This window comes from Benincasa hispida, chromosome 2, assembly GCF_009727055.1.
Source record: "Benincasa hispida cultivar B227 chromosome 2, ASM972705v1, whole genome shotgun sequence".
Lineage (NCBI taxonomy): Eukaryota > Viridiplantae > Streptophyta > Magnoliopsida > Cucurbitales > Cucurbitaceae > Benincasa > Benincasa hispida.
Window position 1 is genome coordinate 38128917 of NC_052350.1, and position 24237 is coordinate 38153153.

The 24237-nt window shown below is 37.2% G+C and overlaps 1 protein-coding gene across 1 annotated transcript; it reads left to right on the plus strand.

The window, feature by feature from the left end:
• The first annotated feature begins 1010 nt into the window (after positions 1 to 1010).
• LOC120071441 (3-hydroxyisobutyryl-CoA hydrolase-like protein 1, mitochondrial) lies at positions 1011 to 22804 on the plus strand. The gene is made up of 14 exons (XM_039023733.1): positions 1011 to 1456; positions 1528 to 1608; positions 1763 to 1831; positions 2003 to 2066; positions 2954 to 3033; positions 4261 to 4344; positions 5800 to 5884; positions 18836 to 18921; positions 19006 to 19127; positions 20142 to 20202; positions 20380 to 20478; positions 20668 to 20769; positions 20858 to 20899; positions 22275 to 22804. The coding sequence occupies exons 1-14, from the start codon at positions 1331 to 1333 to the stop codon at positions 22392 to 22394; spliced, it is 1221 nt and encodes a 406-aa protein (XP_038879661.1). The 5' UTR covers positions 1011 to 1330; the 3' UTR covers positions 22395 to 22804.
• The last annotated feature ends 1433 nt before the right edge of the window (positions 22805 to 24237 follow it).

Consider the following 24237-nt stretch of genomic DNA (forward strand, 5'->3'; position numbering starts at 1 on the left):
CTAGAATGCAATAAGCAACAACAACAGCTTTATAGAGTACTGCTCCGGGTATGGGGAAGTGATGATTAGTCTTATCTCCATATAGTACATTCTGAACAAAAAGCCAACTGGCACCCTTGCATATGCAAAAGGGCGAGTGATCACTTACAATGAAAATGTAAAGAAAGCAAGCTAATTAAGCTAATACAATACATGATATGAAAGTATGCTAGAAGGGGGTTGGATCGGACATGCGGCCATGGGCATCAGGCCCTGGACAAGCATGACCGTGACACCAAACACCCCATAAAAGTTAAAATTACCATTTGCTTCTTATACTTTGAAATTTGATCAACTTTAGTCCCTATATTTTTAATAAATGTTAAATTTAGTATCTCAAAGTTAATTTTATTAAAATTGATTAAAAAAAATAATTTTTATGCAAGAAAATATAATATGTAAATATGTTTTAAAAAAATATGCTACTGGATAATAAATTTTAATTAAAAACAAAAAATTTAAGATTTATTAAAAATACAAAAACTAAAGGGGTTTTTCAAAAATAAAAAATTAAGGTAACCTATTTACATATAATTGCAAAATTTAATATTCTTTAATAGAGATGGATAGAAATCTATCCGTGTCTATCGGTAGTAGAAACTGATAGAAGTCTATCATTGATACTATGTGACAGGGGTTGATAGAAGTCTATAGGTGTTTTTGAGCTATTTCTATAAATAATTTGACATTTTTCTATTTATGAACATTTTTCAAAAATAAAATTGAATAATTAAAATTAAAAAAATTTCAAAATATGAAGACCATATGATATTTATATCTAAATTAAGTGAAGGATGATTTTAAAATAGTTAAAATTATTTTTCTCATAACCTCTGTAAACATTTTTGTTGTCAAAAATTCATCTGGGAATCACGTGTTTATCAAGGCTGGAGGGCTTGGTTTCTACGGTAGTTATTAGAACTAATAAAATATTACTTTTCTTTCCCTATATTTTGTAATTATTCTATTTCCCCCTCTTAAATTGTGTAAAGTAGCCCCAATGGTTTTAGCCTGTTCTGTTCAATGAAGCTGAAGAAGCTAACTGCAATGGCGTCGAGTAGTGAATAGCCAATATTCTTCTGTAACTCCCAATCAACGAGACTATGTCCAGTCCAAGATTCTTCTGCACAAACCTTTTCTCCCACCTTTTTCTTCTACAAATTACCGATTGCAAGTCGCAGAAGAGATCAGAAACCATCCTATTCTTGCAGAATCATTTCTAAACTTGTGAATTTTCACAGCGGAAGGTAAGCAGAAGAAGAAGCAGAAGCAGAAGAAGAAGAAGAAGAAGATGGTTCAGAGTTTGAAGGTTGCGTTATTGACTAGGCGAAGCCTTCAGAGTGTTCGTTTCCTCACTCAAACGAGAAACCACTGCTCTCTTCCCAGCCATTCTGCTGACTATGATCACGAACAACAAGTCAGTTTTCTAATTCAACAGTTTCCTTGACCTTAGTTTAGTTCATTCGTTAATGTCTCTCTCTCTCGCAGGTGCTTGTTGAAGGCAAGGCTTGGTCCAGAACCGCTATTCTTAACAGACCTTCGGCTCTCAATGCTCTCAATACTAATATGGTGCATGATCTTTTTTCAGCTTCTTGTGTGTTTCATCTATTTTTCATCACACTTTACTTATNCATTTGTTTGTTTATTTTGGAAAGAAATTGAAATTACTCGGATGGTTATATTGTATGATAATTTCTTACTCTTAAATGTACTTGGTGCTTAGGGGGCTAGACTGCTGGAATTGTACAGTTCATGGGAAGACAATCCTGATGTTGGTTTTGTAGTCTTGAAGGTATTTTCTTGTTCTTGGTGACCGTGAGTTTTTCTATTTTCCTGTCTTCATTTGTCGAGTTTTCTCTGGGATGATTTCTCGTTTGGCTGTAATCGTACATTGTCAGTTGCAGCTTACACTTCTTTCTTTATTATTTATTTATTTATTTTTTTAAAATTTGGATTATCAAAGGGCAGTGGCAGGGCATTTTGTGCTGGTGGAGATATTGTTTCACTTTATCATATGATCAACGAAGGTAAGAACCTGATATGCTATGGTGTATTAACACTTTATTGAATATATGGTTTTAGGAGGGTCAAACTGTTGTCCCCAGCCAGATCAATGGAATCTAATGTAAGAAAACAAAAGTAGAACTATTTTGCACAGAAGATGTTTCCATATGTTATAATGAGCTTAGCTTCTATGAAAGTTGAGGACCAAAGAAAACTGTAAATGTGATGATGAAGAACAAAATATCGATATCATCCTCTATGAAGATGTGTACATTAAATGGTTCCTTGTCTGTACCTTTTGTTCTCAACTGTAAGAGTTTATTGATGGATGTTTGGGTCTTTAATGTTTACAGATATTTTTAGGAGTAGGTCAGTGAACTAAACTCTAATAATAGAGCATTTCACCTATTAGATAAACATGAGGTTCCCTCTCAAAACTATTTGGCAATGAGAGAAGTAATCCATTGATTTTATAAAGCTAGTGATATCTCTCTAGCTTTTCAATCTGGGATCCTCAACATGCCTTCTGAAGATGGTGCCTCTTTAAGTGCACCATTCTCGAGTCGGATCCCATTTTTTTTCTTAACCGAACACCTATTTGAGCTTTATGGACTTTGATACTATATTAGATAAACATGGGGCTCCTTTGTAACTTCTAAATTTTGTGGTAGTTATTTTACAACTCTTGGGTCCTTCATATAGTTATACTTTTTCGGGGTTTCTTTGTCCTTTCACGCTTGATAATTTAAGAAGGTAATATATTTGAGAAATGGTAATGGATTATATTAAGGCTTAATCATTAACTTTGGTTTCTTATATTAGATTAGAAGTTAGAATTGGCTTTCACATGGTTAACTAATCTGTCACTTTTGATTAAAATTGCCATCCTTGTGTTTGGTGACTTTTGCAGGGAAGATGGAACAGTGTAAACAGTTTTTCAGCACATTGTATACTTTTATATACATGGTCGGTACATACCTGAAGCCCCATGTGAGTTCCTACTTCTTGGATTTGTATCATGAACAGTTGGTTCCATTTTCTTGAAAATATGATGCTTTCTTAATACTGAGAGCATATAATTATGGTGTTTTGTCTAATATATTCAATAGTAACAAATTTTTCTTGTCCAAACCTTGTTTATGAGACATCTAATAGATATATCTATACCTTTGTGTGCATGTGCGCATTGGAAATGTCTACAGTGACTGTGCATCTAAAAAAATTAGGTTCTCAATGAAAAGTTATTGTATAAAAGTTACTTTTGAGGGATTTAAGATGTGTATGTAAAGTTAATCTAAAAAAATGACTTTTGAAGGTATATTTATTTAGGAAGTTTATGGAGATGGAGATTGATTAATTTTCCTTGGTTTGGCGGGTGTAGGGAAGGTTTACCACTATGCCCGGGCTGATAACCTCCTCTTGATTTTCTTTAATTAAGCATCACTTTTTGCAGGAGGTCTAGCAATGACTGTATCATGATGTATTTGCTATTCTGTTTCTTCATCAATGTAGCTTCTATCTATATTGAGTGGATTATATATATGTGTGTGTGTATATATTAGATATATATACATATATATAATATACATACATACACATATATATGTATATGTATATATATACACATATATACCAACTTTTTGGCTCTAAAAAATTACAACAAATGTGAAAATCCATTCCTTAATCATTAACATGGATTTGTTTTGATTCCCTTGCTCATTTGTTTGCTCATTGCTCCTTTGCGAAGCGCTTTTGGAATATTGTTTTGGAAGCTTTTGGTTGGTCTTTGGTCTTCCCTAACTCTATTTTTGATCTCTTGGCTTCTCTATTTGTGGGGCATCCTTTTGATGGTTCTAGATGAATATTTTGGTTGGCTATTATGCGGGGGTTCTTTTGGACTCTTTGGGGTGAACGTAATGCTCAGCTCTTCAAAGACATATCCTCTACTTTTGAAAGATTTTTTGATTTGGTGCTTACTCATGTTTTCAATTGGTGTAATTTTAAGTCTCCTTTTAATTCTTATAGTTTATCTTTCTTTCTCTCCCATTGGAGAGATTTCTTGTAATCACCTATTTCATTCATTCAATTAATGTTTCTATTTCCAAAAAAAAAAAAAAAAAACTTGGATTTGTTTTGGCTGATTGTATGCATTCATCCACGTTTACTACATGGAAACAGTTTGACTTCTTCAACATTGCGTTGATAATCTTCATGTAGGTGGCAATTCTACATGGCATTACCATGGGTGGTGGGACTGGAATTTCAATTCCTGGGACTTTTCGAGTTGCAACTGATAAAACTGTAAGTCATAGGCACACATAACTCCCTCCCCCACAACCTACTACCTTCTTTGAAGGTTTTATTTATTATTATAATTTCTGTAAGTCAAACGATTCCTCTCATTATTCATTATTTTCAGTCAGAAGATGAGGTAATAGTATTGGTATGTAGGTAAATACACTTGGCCATGTGTGCTAGGTGGTAATTTTTTGGAAGTCATCAATCACTTTCTAGTTGCCCATTTAATTTAAACTATCTCGGTATGCTTGTTTTAAAAAAAAATGCCCCAAATCTGAATCTCCAATAGGCCAGAAATAATAAATGTATGCCAAAGGAAACATGTAAGGGGTAGGGGAACTTTGAGTGAGATTAGATTGTTTGTCAGCTTAGGGTTTAGGGATGAGTGAGAGAAGTCGTGATGGGAGTGATTATAAATCGAAGATAGAACCTTAGGGGGCATGTTTTTCGTTAAGCAAAGTTTAGTTAGCACTTAGATCTTCCTGAGTTGTACCCTTTTGTTCTTAAGTAATATCAAATTCTGTTATCTTGGTATTAGAGCGGTCAATTAAGAAATGGGAACAGACCAAAAAACATGAAAACTATATTAGATGCAGATCAAGAATGTGCAGTTGAGAATGAGGTTGGGCAGATTAGGCAGAGATGAACAAATCCATCAAAAAGAACATACTGGGTAAGAAGTTGGAGTTGGAGTGAATGTGGAAATTGACAAAGACAGTCTCAGCTGTGGAAAAGGATGAGATGCACATAAATGGGCAATGCAAGAAATCTTACTGGTGACAATTACCATTGAAATAGGTGCCAACAACTGTGAGACAAGTAAGAATTGCACCTTGGCTCCAATTTTTGATTTGAGGTTGCAGAAGTTGGAGGTTCCCATTTTCAGGAGAGCTAGCTTGAATGAATGGTTGTATTGTGTTGTTAGGTACTTTGTGAGGATTAGTGAATCAGTTGTCTGAGTAAGATAGTTTTAATTGGAATGGGGCAATTACAACAAGCTTGCCTCTCAGGTTTTCCAAGTCCATTTATCTTGAAGACAAATGCTTCAGGGGTGGGTAGGAAGCTGGACCATTGGCTTAGTCAAACTCTTCCCTCTACACATTAGCCCAAGGCCATGTATGAAACAGAGCTTGCCAATTGTTTTGGTAATCCAGAAGTGGCAACCTGTTGGGGTGGAAGTTTATTGTTCTAGTGATGGTGAATACAACTGTAGAAAATGATAGATCTTTGATAACCAAACAATCCAAAAAGAGAGTTCAAGGAATAGTCTGCCACTCCTTGAGAGAAAACCGATGCAGCCTAAGGCTACTGGATCCTATTAGGATAGAAATCTGTCCTTTGGTTACTGAAGTTAACAGGCAATCTCAATAGTTTCTCATTGTGTAAATAAGCACTGAATGAATTCATTTTAAAAGCTTTTATATTGATTGTCAAGTACATTTGTGCAACCAATTTCAGGTTTTTGCTACCCCTGAAACGCTGATTGGTTTCCACCCTGATGCTGGTGCATCCTTCCACCTCTCACATCTGCCTGGTCGCATGGGTAACTTCGATACTTTCCATCATGTTTGACCTGTTCCAAAATCTTGCACGACAAAAACAAATTAATGTTACAGCCAAAATAGCTACTTCATAGTCAAGAACATCTTCCATAAAAACAAATTAATGTTATTTTTAGGGAAGCTAATGGTGGTAGTTAGTATTATTTCATTTTTCAATGCTGCATAACGTTTATTCATCTCAGTCTATGGTATCAGTGATCCTCATAGAGTTTGAACGTGCATATGACTCCTTTTAGATCAAGGGATGAAGCTATTATGCTTTTGTTGTGCTGAAGTAGGAAGAGTAAACATTTTATTTCCCTAATACAAATCAGAATTGCACCTTGGAATAGAATTACATATTAGAAGTGTTACTTTGTTTGCTTCTTCTGGAAGTGTTTCTTCATTTTTGGATTATTGGGTTGGTAAATGCATACGGATAATTTTTAAAATTTATTTTGCATCTTAGTTACTCAGGACATAAGTGAAATCTCCTTTTCATTTGGGAAGAATGCTGAATGTCTTCTGGATTTTGGTCTTAAATATTTGAGAGAATAGACTTTGCTTTGAGGCTGGAAATGGATTCCATTGGCTTTCAGCATCATTTAAACTAAAATAGTGATTGTTGTTGTTCTGATTGCATAGGATGCATGCAAATATTGTATGGGGGTATATTTGGTTACATAACTTGGATGCCAAGCATCTGGTGTACCATATGTGGGACAATTATAAGTTAGAGACTAGTGTGCACATATAGAAGAGGAAAATAATTTAATCTTGTGTTGAAAGAGGTCTGAATATAATCTGTCACCTTTTTATAAGGATAACTACAAAGTACCGGTTCTGGTCAAGGCTCCAGGTTTGGATTTGCAATGAAAATTGAAGGATCCCTCTAGCCTTTAAACTGAAGGATTCTACATCTATTCTCTATCTCATCTACCGGATGCTGTCTGATGGAGCTTCCAGCTTGAATATGCCCGATTAAGATCACAACTGGAAGGAAAATTACAAACTATAATACAAAGAAAGGTTACTAATACTAGCCCTATCAAGATTAAGTCCCTACAAGTTTTTGTTACTCCTCCAGGTTACAAGCTTTCCAAACAAAGGTGCATTAGTTATAATTTTCTATCAATTTTAACTTTCCCAATCTGCATTAGGGTATATTTTATTCTTTTGTTTCGTTGTTTTCATCTATCACACTTTTTGTAAAGATTTCCTAGAACTTATAGTTAAGAGTTAGATTTCTTAAAATTTTTCCAATCTTCAACCAAGATCCGTTGGGTTGATCTTGTACTATTACAGGACAAATTTAAAAGGAGATATAATTATAAGCTGTCTAGTACAAGCTCTGAGTTGAGTTCCACCCAATTTAAAATAAGTTTGAGAAACTTGAAATATTCACAACCCAGGTAATGATGGTAGAAGTTCCCCATGGGAAAGTTCTGATAGGCCCCTGGTTATTAGGAAATATATGAGAAAAAGGAAAAGAGGAGGTGACTAAAATGTAAATGAGTGAGAAATGAATTTAGATAGTTATGGGAGAGTGGTGGATTGATGGTGGGCCTGAGAGGAAAGATTCGAGTAGTTATAATGTTAGTCTGTATGAGGTGGGTATTCTTTTTCATCATTTTGCATTATATTGAAATGTAGCTCTGAGAGCTTGTAAGGGAGGGAGTCTCGGCTTCCTTGGCATTTTGGCCTAAATAGTGAATAGATAATCCGTGTTCTATCATTTTGGTATCGGAGTCATTGCTCCTCGGGAGATAGTGAAGAAAATGGAGGCTCAAATGTTTGCAATTGAAGAACAAATCACCTTGCTACAGGTGGGTATGGAAACACGGATGGATCAACGATTTGTAGAAATGTAGTAGTTGACGAAAAATTCCACGACAATACAATTTGAAGCTATGGGGAGACTGAATTCACTTAACGCAGAAAGATGAGTACATTGTGTTAAAAAATTTGCAAAACAAACACAAAAGAAAGACTTAAACAAAACAAACACCCCCAAATTTATCTTCCCCTTGTGCGGTCATCATCGTTGCGTTCAGAGGGAGGATTTTCTTCTTCTTGGAACTGAAGGGATTACTGAAGGGTTGGAGGGATAGCTGGAGTAGGGATGTGTTGTGCAAAGACCTCATAAAAGTAGTTTATCATGAAACGAAACTGGTCATCTTGCCTTTGAGCTTGGCGGCAAATAAAGTCCCTCAACGCTCCTTGCTGACACATGAGCACATCTTGCTGACTGGCTGCATCAGAGGCTGCAGGATTACATCATTCAAATACTTGTGTAGGTCGCACATGTCAACATCAACATATTTTGTATTGGGGTCTCATGGTAGGTTACGTCCAAACTCATTATCCGCCCGCGGTGAGCTCCCTTTTGTCTCACTAATTCTGGGCCTAGGCAAATTTTGTGAAGTGCTAACGCCTTGACCAGTTGGGTCATAAACAAATGTGGGAGGGTGGGAGGATGGGAGGATACTTGATGCGGTGACTTCAGAGAAGATGGAGTCTTTTCCTTCTCCATTTTTGGGGGAGGAGGAGTTTTCTCGTGTTGATCTTCAGGAGGAGGAGGAGGAGTCTTTTCCTTTTCAAACTTTTTAGATGGTGGTGAAACATTGAAGTGAGGCTCAGGATCTTCATCTTCTATAACTTGCTTCTCTGAGCTCGACGCTTCGGCCTCTTGTACCTCTTTCACCACTTTTCGCTTCTTGGGCTTTGGAGGTTGTGGGGAGTTGGTGTTTTGAGACTGTGAAGGTCGCATTGATGTCTTAACTGGTTTAGGTTTGGGCAGCGAATCCTTTAACAACCTTCTGAGGATTTGCTTGGTCGTAATGCTGTGGACTTCCACCACTGGTTCATCCTTGACGAGTAGGGCAACATTCACGCAAAGCCCTGCCACCATCCAAGGAAAGAACAACTGAACCCTTGGTTTGCCAAATACCCCTTGAACCTAGACAGCTACGATGCTGCCAACATCCATGGGGATGCGCTGCATGATGTAGTAGGCTGCCATTGCTCGATCCCTTGAAACTGATTTATCGTGCATTGTTGGGATCAACTTCCTTTTGAAAAAATAAACCCACAAATTTTAATCAGGAGTTAGGCAATTTGAGGGCAATGTCATAATGCTCCTCCAGTTGGACCTAGGCTTTGCCAACACCCTCAACACATCAGCCATGCGCTCACGGGTAGGCGATTCAATTATCTTATTTCTTTCTACCTCTAGGTTATCCCTCAACTTGAACATGCCATTGATAACCCGTGCATTGAATGGCACCTGGAATCATTGACCTTGACTTTGTCTTCTTTAGGGTGGATCTTGCCATGGTAGAATGCGTGCACCACTGAAGGTTGGATCATGCTGGGACCAACACAGCCTGTCCAATTAGTCAATGATCTCTGTGATGTAGGCAGGTAGTGGGGAACTTTCAAGGAAGAACCCTATTTTCAGCAACAGGTCATCAAATTGCTTGCGTCGACGTTTGTTTGCCTCCTTTGGTGGTGCCTCTTCAACCACCTCTTTTCCTTTGTCTTTCTTTTTCTCAGGGCCTTCAAACACCTTGCTTCCTCCAACTCTCACCATTTTCTCTTTCTTCTGTTCACTCTTCTCCCTCCTCTTTTCTTCTCTAATTTTCTTAATGTTTCTTCAGATGTGTTCCTTCTTCGCCGCCTTCTCATTTTCACTAAATTCTTCTTGCAGCTCTCTCTCAACTTCGACTGCAACTGCCTCCAATGTGCTTTCTTCAATTTCCTCCGTGTTGAGTTCGGTTTCTAACTCAACAGCTCCTTGCTCCACCTCGTCATCGCAAATCTCTCTCCAATGTAATTGCGGCGATGAAGAGTTGAGTGTCTTCTTTCAGCTCGTGAAGCCTTTGTTTCATCTTTTCTCTTTTCTCAGCGCACTGGGCTTCTATTTTCTCTACAGAGGATGCAGGGAGGACGACCTCAAGACTAGTCGCTTTGTGCTCCACTTCTTCTGCTGCGTGTTCACGGTACGGACAGACCAAAAAAGCCTCAAGTTCCTTTTGGAACAATGAATCATAGCCGGAGAATATTAGAAATGGATGGCCAAACTGATAGGTTAGGATTTCTTGATCAAATACGAGAAGGGATTAGAGAATTCTGTCGCAGACACTCTATCTCGAATTTCGATAGCAGTTGAACTGACCGCTTGGAGCTGTGTAGAAGGCGTTAACACTACTGTCTCATTTATCAAGATGAGGGATTGAGGTAAATCCATCAGGCCATTTGAGATGGTGGTCAATTTCTAGCTAGGTACTCAATAAAGGGAGACTTATTATTATACAAGCAGAGGATAGTGTTACCTCCTACGTCTTGACAATACCTCTGTTGCTTCAAAAGTTTCACAACAATCCAGTGGGAGGGCATAATGGGGTTGTAAAAATGTATCAACGTGTCAAAAAGGAGTTATTTTGGACTAGTATGAAAGCTATTGTGTGTGCCTTTGTAGGGGATTGCTCCGTGTGAACAAGCAAAGTACCTGTCTTAGGCCGCCACAGGGTTGTTGCAACCTTTGCCCGTGTAGGGGATGATCTAGGATGACATTTCTATTCATTGATGGTTTGCCTAAATCTGAGGGGTATAATGCAATAATGGTGGTAGTGGATAGGTTGTCAAAATATGCCAATTTTATTCCGCTGAAACAAACCCTATACAGCAGTCACGATGGCTACTGTGTTCCTGAAAGAGATAGTATGGCTCCATGGAGTACCAAAGAGTATTGTGTCAGGTAGAGATAAGGTGTTTACTAGTTTGTTTTGGAAGGAATTATTTTGATTAATGGGCACGCAATTGAAGAGGAGCATGGCTTACTACCCCAAACTGATGGTCAAACGGAAGTAGTCAATCAGGGATTGGAAGCATACTTATGTTGTTTTACAATGGAAACACTGACAAAGTGGTCGAAAGGGTTAGCATGGGCCAAATATAATTACGACACTTCTTACCACACCTCTTTGAAGAAGACCCCGTATGAAGTAGTGTATGGCAGGCTGGGGCCTCCGTTGGTGTCTTATGAAGCAGGGGATGCCGTGGTCCGTGCGGTAGATGGCCTTTTAAAAGATCGTGACGAAACGCTGAAAGACTTGAAGGTCATGTTGGAACGAATTCAACAGCGGATGAAAGCTTTAGCACATACCAAACGGAGCACATTATGGGTTGGCTATATGTCAAGCTGTGACCTTATCGACAAAGCACATTGTTCATACATAAGCATCAGAAGCTGGGATCCCGATTCATTGGTCCTTTTCAGATTGTTGAGCGTATAGCACCTGTGGCCTATAAACCAATCTACCGGTTAATGTCCACATTCACTTAGTCTTTCATGTGTCTCAATTACATAAGGCCATTGGATCTGTTTTACCAAGGATCACAACACCTCCATTGCTGCAGAAGGATGGGTCGTTGCATCTCCAACCTACCTCTATTTTCGGAGTACGCAAGATTGGAGCTACTGTGGTGTCACCTACTAATTTTGAGGTGTTAATTCAATGGGAAGGCATGTTGAATGAGGATACTACGTGGGAAAATGGATTGCACATTGTCGAACAATTCCCGGACTTCCACCTTTAGGACAAGGTGGGTTTTTGGGGGCGGATAGTGATAGGCCCATAGTTATTAGGAGATATATGAGAAAAAGGAAAAGAGGAGGTGAATAAAATGTAAATGAGTGAGAAAGGAATTTAGTTAGTTATGGGAGAGTGGCAGATTGATTGTGAGCCTGCGAGGAAGGATTCGGGTAGTTAGAATGGGGAGGCTATATTTAGTTTTGTTAAAAATAAAGAATAAGGAAAAGAAGAACAATAAGATTACGTGGAAACCCTAGTATAGGGAGAAAAACCACGATATAAAGACTTTTCTTATTCTTTTAAATCTGATACACTGAATACACAGGGACACACTGTATAAATAGACAATAGAAAACACTTGCCCCTAGGTTAATAACCCTATTTTCAACACTCCCCCTCAAGTTGGAGCATAGATATTGACAAGGCCCAACTTGCTTACACAATAATTAAAATTTTGTCTCAGTAACCCTTTTGTAAGAACATCAGCAACTTGTTGGTTTGAAGGAATATAAGGGATGCATATGTTTCCACTGTCCAACCTCTCCTTAATGTAGTGTCTGTCTATCTCTACATGTTTAATTCTGTCATGTTGAACTGGGTTGTTTGCAATACTGATGGCAACTTTATTATCACAAAACAATTTCATTGGAAGCTCATTATCTTGCTGGAGATCTGATAATACTTTCTTCAACCAGATTTCTTCACAAATCCCTAGACTCATGGCCCGATACTCAGCCTCAGCACTACTTCTAGCAACAACTCTTTGTTTCTTACTTCTCCAGGTGACTAGATTTCCCCAGACAAACGTACAATACCCAGACATTGATTTTCTATCAACAACAGACCCTGCTCAGTCAGAATCAGTGTAGGCTTCAACAGATCGTTTATCGGTTTTCTTGAACATTAGGCCTTTACCAGGAGTTCCTTTCAGATACCGAAGAATACGTTCAACTACTGTCTTATGATCCTCACAAGGAGCTTGCATAAACTGACTCACAGCACTTACTGCATAAGAAATATCAGGTCTTGTGTGAGACAAGTATATCAACTTCCCAACTAACCGCTGATACCTTTCTTTATTAACAGGAATTCTATCATTTTTATCACCGAGTTTCGCATTATATTCTACTGGTGTGTCAACAGGTTTACACCCAGTCATACCTGACTCTTTTAGCAAGTCTAGAGTATATTTTCGTTGAGAAACTGATATACCCTTTTTTGAGCGAGCCACTTCCATTCCCAGAAAGTATCTTAGCTTCCCGAGGTCTTTAATTTCAAATTCTTTGGCCATCTTTGTTTTTAGCCTCATGACATCATCATCCTCAGATAAAACAATGTCATCAACGTAGACAATAAGAATAACTATCTTCCCTTATGTTGATATTTTTATAAAAAGAGTGTGATCGGAATGCCCTTGAACATACCCCTGTGCTTTCACAAAAGTTGTGAACCTGTCAAACCAGGCCCTCGGAGACTGTTTCAATCCATATAGTGACTTCCTTAATCTACACACCTTATTTTTGAATTGACTCTTGAACTCGGGAGGGGGACTCATATAGACTTCCTCCTCAAGTTCCCCATTCAAAAATGCATTTTTAACATCAAGTTGGTGCAGAGGCCAATCTTTATTCACAGCAACTGATAAGAGCACTCGGATCGTGTTAAGTTTAGCCACAGGTGAAAAAGTTTCAGAATAATCTACTCCATAGGTTTGAGTAAAGCCTCTTGTAACGAGTCTAGCCTTGTACCGGTCAATTGTCCCATCTGACTTGTACTTTATAGCAAACACCCATTTACATCCAACTGTCTTGTGCCCTTCAGGCAAAGTCATCGGTTCCTAGGTTCTATTCTTTTCCAGAGCTCTTATTTCTTCCATAACAGCAGACCGCCATTCTGGTTTTTTCATTGCAACACTTATGTTATCTGGAACCACCTCAGTGTCCAAGCTAGTAGTAAATGCTTTGAACTCGGATGCCAGATTACTATACGTCATGTAACTATGCATAGGATATTTAGTACATGAACGAGTACCTTTCCTTAGAGCTATAGGAAGATCAAGTGATGCATCACGTTCTTTCACCTCTCGAGGCTCCTCACCATGATCGACTATCTGTGTATCAGAAACTTCAGTAGTATCTTCCACATCATCATTAGCAAGGATCATTTCATTCTCTGCAGTTTCAATCATTTCATCCTCTGCAGTTTCCCCTTCTATCACTCTTTTAGTATTACTGCTACCTTCCCCCTTGTCTTGCCTACCTTCATCAATCTCCATACATATATCAACATCATTAGGAATATACGTACCTGAACCTGATGGTGGTGTTGACTCCTGCACTGGAGTCGACAATTCTGGTTCAACGGGTGACACTGCTTCCTTCCTGAGATTCTTCCTGTAGTAAGTTTTCCAAGGAACTTGATTGGTAGGAAGGACCAGACTATCATGCTCAGAACTAGGGTTAGACAAGGTTTGAATGGACGCTGACTCTAAAGGAATAGCATAAGATGACCAGTTAGTCTCTTCATTTATGTTCTCCCCCTTAAGATGACTAATAGGGAAAACGACTGATCCTCGAGAAAGGTGACACCCATGGAGACATAGTATTTTCGAGACGACGGGTGATAACACTTATATCCACGCTGATGGAGTGGATATCCAACAAAGACACATTTCTGAGCACGAGGAGTAAATTTCATGCGGTTTGGACCATGGGAGTGAACAAAAGCAACACAACCAAAAAACCCGAAGAGAAACATCAAAGATCAATCGAGTAGTTGGAAAGGACTTTTTAAACAATTCTAAAGGAGTATGAAGATTAAGGATACGAGAAGGCATCCGATTAATGAGGTGGGCAGCAGTGAGAATTGCATCTCCCCAGAGGTACGACGGAAGAGTGGCGGATAACATAAGAGACCTACTTCAACCAGATGCCGATTTTTACGCTCAGCTACTCCATTTTGTTGCGGAGTGTAAGCACACGAGCTCTGGCGGACAATATCTTTAGAAAACAAAGGAAATCCTTGAAGTGGGCATTAAAAAATTCTCGTCCATTATTACTTCTTAAAACCAATCTTGTTTTTAAATTGAGTTTCGACAGTTGTGTAAAACTGTTGGAAAACAGAGAACACTTCAGATTTATCAGTAAGAAGGGAAATCCAGGTGAGACGGGTGTGATCATCTATAAATGTGACAAACCACCGTTTTCTAGTGGAAGTAGTAACCGGTGAGGGACCCCATACATCACTATGAACAAGAGAAAACGGATTCGAGGGTTTGTAAGGCTGAGAACGGAAAGAAACACGACGTTGCTTGGCACGAATACATACATCCAATTAAAAGAAGAAGTACTAGCATTACGAAATAAATGAGGAAATAAATACTTCATATATTGAAAATTCGGATGTCCTAAGCGGAAATGCCATAACATAACATCATGTTCAGAAACAGAGAAATTTAAAGACAAAACCAGTTTGGTGATCATTCCTAGAGGAAGCTTCGTCAGAAAGGAAGTATATCCCTATCGGTAGCCGGGGGCAAGTGCCCGAATCGTCATCACCGGATTTCAGATCCCGAAACAAACGAATTGGTGAGAAAAATTGGGCCTTACACCTTCAATCTCTTGTTATTTTACTGACAGATAACAAATTATACGATATTTTAGGCACATGTAAGGTATCACATAGGATTAAACCATTAAACGGAGAGATATTGCCTTTTCCTACAACAGGGGCAAAAGACCCGTCTGCAATTCAAATACGCTCATTACCAGCACTTGGATTATATGACATAAATAACTCTGAGGAACTCGTAAGATGATCAGTGGCCCCTGAATCCATAATCTATGGTTTTTTACCATTTATACTAATCAGGCCAAAAGAAGGGAAATTACCTACTGTGCAATTGCACTCACCCCAACCATACTCAAGCTGTGTTTACTATCACCGGAAGATTGCTTCTGAGTCTGTTCATCTACTGAGTCACTTACCGGGGCACAACTAGTATTAGATTTGTCTTGAGACTGTTGTCGCCTGCTGTTTGGGGGCTTCCCCTGTAATTTCCAACATTGGTCCTTTGTATGCCAAAGCTTCTTACAATGTTCACAAACAGGTGGGATTTTTTTATCACCATTAGTACCGGACGGCTTGGCGACAAAGGCGGCTGCGTCAGTAGTAGGAATGGTATTATTCATGGCACACGACCGATCCTCTTCCAGCCGTATTTCAGAGCAGACTTCTCTAAGTGAAGGAGTCGGGCGCTAGCCCAATATCCGACTACGGACACCATCAAATTTAGGGTTTAATCCAACCAAGAACACATAAACACGATCTGCTTCTTCAATCTTCAAGTATTGGGCCCCATCCTGTGGACAATTCCAGATAATCTCTCTACACAAGTCCATCTCCTGCCATAGCATTCACAATTTGTTAAAATAAGAAGTAACATCCATGGACCCTTGTTTGCATTCATGGACCTGTTTGTGGAGTGTATATAGCCGAGAGGCATTCTGTCTTTTAGAGTATAGATCTTGTGTTGCCTCCCAAATATCCTTGACGGTTGCAGCATATAGTAGTGGTCTTCCTATATGGGGTTCCATACTATTCACCAAAACAGAACGTAACAATGAATCTTCTCCTTTCCAAATTCATTCTTGTGGATCACCTGGGGCCGGCTTTGGAATTTCTCCTGTCAAATATCCAAACTTGTGACGCCCTTCCAAGGCCATTCGGATTGATTGGGACCAGGAGAAATAGTTCTGACCATTTAATTTTTCCCCTACGATAAATCCTGCAGAATTACTCATCGAACCAGATAAGTAGGAAACATTAGGCACGATAGGTAACGAGTTTACCGGATTTTCTGAATAAACTGGTTGAGGATTTGCACCGAACATTGTATCCAAATCAGAAATCTGTTGTTGTAGGTAAGCCAACCGTTGTCTCACATCGTCTGGGTAACGGGTTGAACTACAAGTGGTTGGAACAGGTGCTGGTCGGCCGGGCTGTTCAAGACTTCGGGCAATGTGGAAGGGTTGGCTGGCGCAAGAACCACCGGATTGGAAGGTTGTTCAAAACCTCGGGCTGTGAACGTGGAAGAATTGGCCGGCACAAACACCATCGGGTCGGAGTGGAAGTCAAAAGATCGGATCCGCCCATCGCCGGTCTGCCTTGGTTCAACCCGGAATGGCCCGGTTTGCTCCAGACCGGTACCAACCCTACTCAGATCAGACCGATAAGCCTATTCTTCGTGTCCGAGGCTGCCGATTCTGCCCTGTTCGTGGTTGATTCTTCCACCGTAGGTCGTCTGTTCTTCACGGCCAGCTCCGATCGTGACCAGACACTCCACCCGCTGGTCGATTCTTCCCAGACCGTTGTTCATCTGCTCTTCTCGGCCAGCTCCGATCGCGACCGAACGATCCACCTGCGATTCCCGAGTTTGGGCTGTTTCTGCGTGGAGAAGCCCAATCGGCGCAGCGGATGACATGATGTGATGGCTCCCACTAACGGTGACTCTTCGATGATTGCAATTGGACAACGGAAAGTAACTCTGGTAGGAGGCATCCTGAAACATTCTTTGCAAAACCTGCTCGGATAGCCGTTTTCATAGTCAAAACTCGGAAGACCCTATCAGCAGAAAGAAGATTGGGTGTGTTTTTCTTCCCATAACGGCTAAGTTTTCGTCACTCAGCTCAGATACCATGTTAAAATAAAGAATAGGGAAGCTGAGAAGAATCAAGATATAACGCTGGAGAACCCGCTAGTATAAGCGGGGAGAAAAACCACGATATAAAGACTTTTCTTATTCTTTTAAATCTGATACACTGAATACACAGGGACACACTGTATGAATAGATAGTAGAAAACCTTAGGGGTCTACACAATTACATAAATGCCCCTAGGTTAATAACCCTATTTTCAACAAGTTTGTATGAGGTGGGTATTCTTTTTCATCTTTTTGCATTATATTGAAATGTAGCTTTGAGACTTGTAAGGGAGGGAGTCTTGGCTTCCTTGGCATTTTGGCCTAAATAGTGAATAGATAATTCGAGTTCTATCAAATTCACATTGATTTTGCAATGGAACTGAAAATTGGACTCTTGGGAGTAAACCTTGGTGTCAGCACTGTCAAGAGATAGCTCACATAAAGAGCCCTACGGGAAAATCCACGGGAAACCACATGATTGGTAATTAGGGATCAACAGATAAATGAGGGAAAATAGATGAGGTAGGGACTACTATATGTGATGAATGGATGCATTTGATAAGCATCTATTCACAGGAAAGGAATTGGACCCTTTTAAAAGATTTTTGCTCATCCAAGTGAATGGAAAACTCAACATCAACATCAAACATTACAAAATGGAGGGTTGGGCTTACTTCAATACAAAGTGGAGGATTGGGTTGTTAAGGGTGTTCTTAATATCCCAGAGAGGATTAATGACCATGAATCATATTTACAGATCTATCTTCTGCTCTGTTGGGTGCAACGGTGTGAGGTGTGTAAAGAAGGCCTCAAAAGTCTTGATCGTGTTATGTGGAACCGCTAGTTTGCGTCAGTGATTTGGAATTGTTTTTTGGAACATTTGGTGTTAAATGCCTCACAACCGTTTGTGCAGGTTACGACGAATGAGGTATTATTCCATCCACCTTTATGATAGAGGGGTGTTTCTTTGGCAAATTGCTTATTTCACGATTTTATGGAATATTTGGCTGGAGAGAAATACAAGGATCTGTAATTGCAAGGAAAGTTCTTGGAAGGCTGTTTGGGAGATAGCTAGGTCCCATGCTTCCTTTAGGCTTCGTTACCAAGGGTTTTAGTGATTATTCTTTATTATTCCTTCTTTCGAATTAGAGCTCTTTTCTGTAATTAGTTTTTCCAGGTATTGTTAGCTTTTGACATGCATTTTTTTAATAATGATTATTTTATTATTTTTGTTTTTATATTGGTATCAAGCATTCTTTGATCTGATCTCAATGAATGTTGTTCTCTTCATCAAGAGGGAAAATAAATAAATAAATAAATAAATAAATAAGGGTGTTCTTGAGGGTGCAGCAATTTGTATAAATGCATTCATATCATAGCAAATTTTCTAAGCGTAAGCTACTGGATGGACCTGCTGGTATCTAGAGTTGCAGTTGCCTACGTCCATGATCTGTCAATTTAATTTACAGCAATGCTGATGAATTTTTTTGTGCATCCACTGGAAGTATAAGCTATTTGAGTCAGTGAGCTGGTTGGAACCTGATAGTGAATAAATAAATTCTTGTTTTCTTAGCTTAGCTTAATTGAAATCGGTTTCTGAGTTGAAATGAGATATCAACGACTATCAATTTCATTTGATCTAATTGTATTTGCAGGAGAGTACTTGGCTCTAACAGGAGAAAAGCTTAAGGGAGAAGAAATGGTTGCTTGCGGGGTTGCCACACACTATTCTCATAGTTCAGTTAGTTCTTAAATCTTTGGCGTTCAGGTTTTTCTGGCTTTGTTAGATTTTGGCCTCCTTTAACTTGTTACTTTCTACTTTCAGCGACTTTCATTAATTGCAGAGCATCTAGGGAATTTGGTTACGGATGATGCTTCTATTGTTGAATCTTCATTAGATAAATATGGTGATCTTGTTCATCCAGATAAAACGAGTGTACTTCACAGGTTTGCAAAATGGATTGCTTTCAACTTGGTTTTTATATGTAAATCCTTTTGAAAATGCCCAACCACCATCAATATAGGCCTAGGTCATAAGACAATGAATGACATACCATTTTGCTAGGCTAGGCTAGGAGTCTAGGACATAATAATATAGAATAAAAATTTAGGGGGCGTTTGGGGCAAGGACTATCTTAAGACTATAATAACCACCTCCTGCTATAGTAAATACTATTTTGTAGTTCCCAACTAGCTACAGTCGACATAATATCAAAACCTCTATTTGCTATAGTATTTACTATTTACTACAGTTTTTACTATTTTACATTATCATTTTTTTATTTTTTGCTATTGTGTTTACTATTTCTTTCTCAAACTATAATAGTTTACACCTTAAACACATACTATTATAACTCAAACTAAAATAATCTACATCCCAAATACAAACTATTATGACCCAACTACAATAATCTAAAACTATAGTAACCAACTCTTTGCCTCAATCGTCCCTTGCTTGGGCTTCTCCTCTTATACGTATCAATGAAATGTTTCTTTTACCAAAAAAACGTTTCCTTAGATGTTTATTTGAATTTTAAACATATTTCTATAGCTTAACACGTGGGAAGGATTTGATGTATTATGAGGTGTTTATCGTTTTTTTTCTATAAGCATTCATGGGATGAACCTATTTTTTTGCCTTATTATCTGAATATCTTAGAAGTTCCATTCATCTGTCTCTTCGGCAATAGCTATCTCTCCCCCACCCCTCAGTTTTTTCTTTCTTTTCCCCCCCTCCCTCTCTTCTTCTCCCAAATAATATGGCTTTAAGGGTAAAATTAAAACAAAAAGTTATGGACACTTCAAATTTCTAACTGACTAGTTTAGGAAGTGTCCAAGTGTGTTTATAGCTAGTGCTTGTTTCAACAAAGATAGTCTGCTTAAAATAGAGTATGCCAGCTTACAAAGAAAAGACATGCCTTTTACCTGATACATTTGTTTATCTATTTATTTGTTTTGTAGGATTGAAATACTTGATAAATGTTTCAGCCATGACACTGTTGAAGAAATCATTGATTCGTTGGTTAGTTCATATTCCTAGATGTCTGATCCATATTTAATTATCTTTTGGTTGATGAAAGTTAGAGTTCTTGAGGTGATATTTGAACTTTTGTTGAGATACCTATACATCTTTTTGCTATAAATTTCCTCGAAGAAATAAGTTTATGTGCTCTTATTTTCAAAACCACCATACTTTCAGGAAGCCGAATCAAGTGAAACAAATGATCCATGGTGTATCTCCACTCTAAAACGATTGAAAGAAGCATCACCATTGAGCCTGAAGGTCTCTTTGAAATCCGTATGTCCTCTCTCTCTGTCTCTCTTTCTCTCTCGGTTTCCTTCTCTACTCTTGTTTTATTTCCCATTTGAAGTTCTGAAGGTGCAAACTCATTTTGTCTTCCTCCCCACTCTTCCTTGCAGAGGAAAATCTTATCTTGTCCTATTTTTGTTTCCAACTTGACTTACCATAATTATTGAATTTGTTCAGATACGAGAGGGAAGATACCAAACACTCGATCAGTGCTTGATTCGTGAATATAGAATGTCCCTACAAGGGATATCCAAGCAGGTCTCGGGTGATTTTTGTGAGGTATAAGTCTAAATCATTACTAGACCTCTAATGTAAGTTGCACACTATCCTGATCAGTTATTTTCTTGCAAAATAATTTACTCATCAGGGTGTTCGGGCTCGGTTGGTGGACAAAGATTTATCACCAAAGGTAAGATATTAAATGATACTCTTGAGTTTCTCGTGTATGAAACAAATTTCAGAACCTAAATTTGATATGGATAAAATTATCTTTAGATAATAATGAATAATAGTAGCTTAATGTCATTCTTTTCATAGGTTAAATTATAATTTAGTTTCTATATTCTCTTGTGAAATTTGAATAATGTTCCTGTAGTTTGTTTTTTTATATATAAAATAAATTGTTTTTATTTATCAGGGAAAAATTGCAAAAAGAATTGTTTTTATTTGGCAAGGAAAGTTGCAAAAACCCACCTTCAAACCCGGGTGTTACAATCGTACATTCAAACTTTCATTTTGATTTATCACCTCCCAAACTTACAAAATTACTATAATTAATGTACCCCTTCAACTAGAAGTATGGTTTTAATTACTCTCAAACTATCAGGTAAGTTGTCCTATGAGATTAGTCGAGGTGCGTGTAAGTTGACCCGGACACTCATGGATATTAAAAAAAAAAATCACTCTCAAACCATATGAATTTTGACAATTCAACCCAAATTCTTTACATTTTTTCCCCTTATATTTAGATGTGGCTAAGCATTGATCTAAAGAAACGATTTTTTTTAATGGTTAATATATATAGTTTTCGAAGTTTATAGAATTTTTAAAAACTTGGTTTAAATTGGACTGTAACTAAATTTAATTTATATTTTATTAGTGGTTTGTGCATTTTGGTACATTTAGAGGTTTATTTTAACCATTTTGTAAGGTTAAAAGGGCGATTGATCAAATTAAGAATACAAGTGATTGTAACAACCACTATAGTTTAGGGAGAATATATGCAATTTTCCCTATTGAAATATCAATGTGGCATGCTCGTTAGAAAAGTTTGGGTTGAATTAGTGTGACGTGGCAGACAATGGGATAGAATAATGGATGTGCCGCGTGAATATTTCATTATAGGTGTAAACAAATTAAATCATTATTCAAAATTTAGAAATGTAGTTGAACTTAAGAGATCAAATAAATACAATACTCAAAGTAAAGTAACTAAATATAGGATTTTGACCTACTTTTTTAGTCATAAACTTTTCAAGATAATATGGGAACAAAATATTGGTGATTCTTAAAGAAAGTGTTTGCATTTGTTATGATTTGTTACTCTGACTAGCAAGTTGTTAATATGAAGTCACTGTTGTTCCTTTAGTTGGTATTATTTTATATCCTAGGCAGAGATGCATTTGTAAAAATGATGAATGAAGAATTATAAGTTACTTGTATCAATGTTATCATTTTGCAAGGGAACTTGTAGGCTCTTACTTTTCTCCTGTCAGGATTGTACCATTGCTAGCTCACCTCCTATACTGAGTGTTAAATTCTTATTTCTTTTGTTATGATGACAGTGGAATCCTCCTACCTTAGAGCAAGTATCTGAGGATATGGTGAACCAGTATTTCTCTCCACTCAGTGAAATTGAGCCTGATCTTGATCTACCCACCAAACTACGAGAAGCATTCCCTTGATTTTGCCATATTCTTCACTTGGGCTCTCAACTTTACTATTGATATGCTCAAAGTTATTTACAGGGTTCACCTAAAATCGCTTGGCCAATCCTTCAGCAAAGTTTCATCCATTCAAAGAATCAGTATGCAGAAGATTCTCTTCAGGTTGGTAACTCGTCATTTTCGCTTGCTTTATTGCCATAAGACAGTTAAAAATAAATTAAAATGGCCTCCATTTTTAGAATGTGTAATTTCATTACATTAGTCCTTCTGATATGGGCGTTTCTGCTTGAGATGTGTGAACTTAGAGTTTATATTGATGAACATTCATTCTCGTTAAATAAATTATAATGCCCTCCATTTTATGTTCTTGGATTGATGAGCTTTTAGAATTTGGAATTTGAAGTTTTTACTGTGAATATACCTTTCAAGAGTAACTTGAAAAGTGTTATGGGCCCCTTGCTTGTTTGTTAAGTCGATGTGTATAAATTCTTGAGGTGAGGCACCGCTGAATGGGATGTTGTGGCCTCTTGCATTATAGTGTATATTATACTTTCTTCATTTTGTTTAGTCTCTCGTTTATGTTTATGGTTATGGCAAGACAGAGAGTTCATTCGCTAACATGAGATGTGATTAACACCAAAGCATCTCTACTTCTAGAGATTTTAGGAAATTCCAAAAAACAAAAGCATGTTTTTAGAATTTTTTTTTTATTTTCAAAATTTAGTTTGGTTTTTAAAACCATTAGTAAAAAGTAGATAAAGAAGAATTTTGGAGGCAGAAGTGGTCTCTTGGCTTAATTTTCAAAAACAAAAACAAAAAATCAAATGGTTATCGAATGGACACTTCGTTTTTGGTTTTTGACTTTTGAAAATTAAATCTATTTCTTCTCTATTTCTTACAATGACTTACATCTTTTTCAAGTACGATGGTTGAATTGTTAATCAAATTCCAAAAACAAAAACAAGTTTTTAAAATTACTTTTTTTTTTTTTTTTTTTTTTCAGTTTTCAAATTTTGGCTTGGTTTTTTAAATGATCGGTAAAAAGTAGATAACTAAGGAAGAAATTTGGAGGTTAAAGTAATGTCTATAAGTTTAATTTTTAAAATAAAAAACTAAAAACTAAATAGTTATCAACAAACTAAATAATTATCAAATAGGGGTTTAACTTTTAATTTTGAATATCATCAAAACTGATGTTAAATCCACCAATTTAGGGTATGCCAATATTTAATCCTTTAATCCACATCAAAACTTTACCATGACTTCATCTTAAATTCTAATATGTTTTTCCAATTATTTGATTAAAAATGTTCGATTTTATTTTTATGTTATAGTTTAATTCATTTTGTCAATTTTCTTTTTAAGTTTTAAATTTCATCAAAAGTCACTTCAATTACAATTATTTTTAATGTAATTGGAGAAAGGGAGATTTGAACCACAAATTTCATAATTTCTAGTATGCTCGTATGTCAATGTTTGGTTGAATTACAAAAAAAAAAAAAAAAAAAAATTAATATATATATATATTAACAAACTAAATAGGGTTTGTTAAAAAAAAAAAAAACCTAAATATGTATGCTTGCAACAATTAACAATCTACACAAACCTAATCGATCAAATTTTGATTAGAGATTTAAGTTGTGTAATTGTAACAAACCACATAATTCAGGAGGTGATTAATTTAATTAAAAGTTTAATACTGTAATTGTAAAAAACCTCATAGTTTAAGAATTTCTTTCATTTTTCCTAAATATAAAATTATCATATCTACAATTAGTTCACTCAATGTTTAAGACGTTTACGATATGTGGAATTATATTATATTCTTTAATTTTATGGTATTCTTTCTAATGTGTGTTAT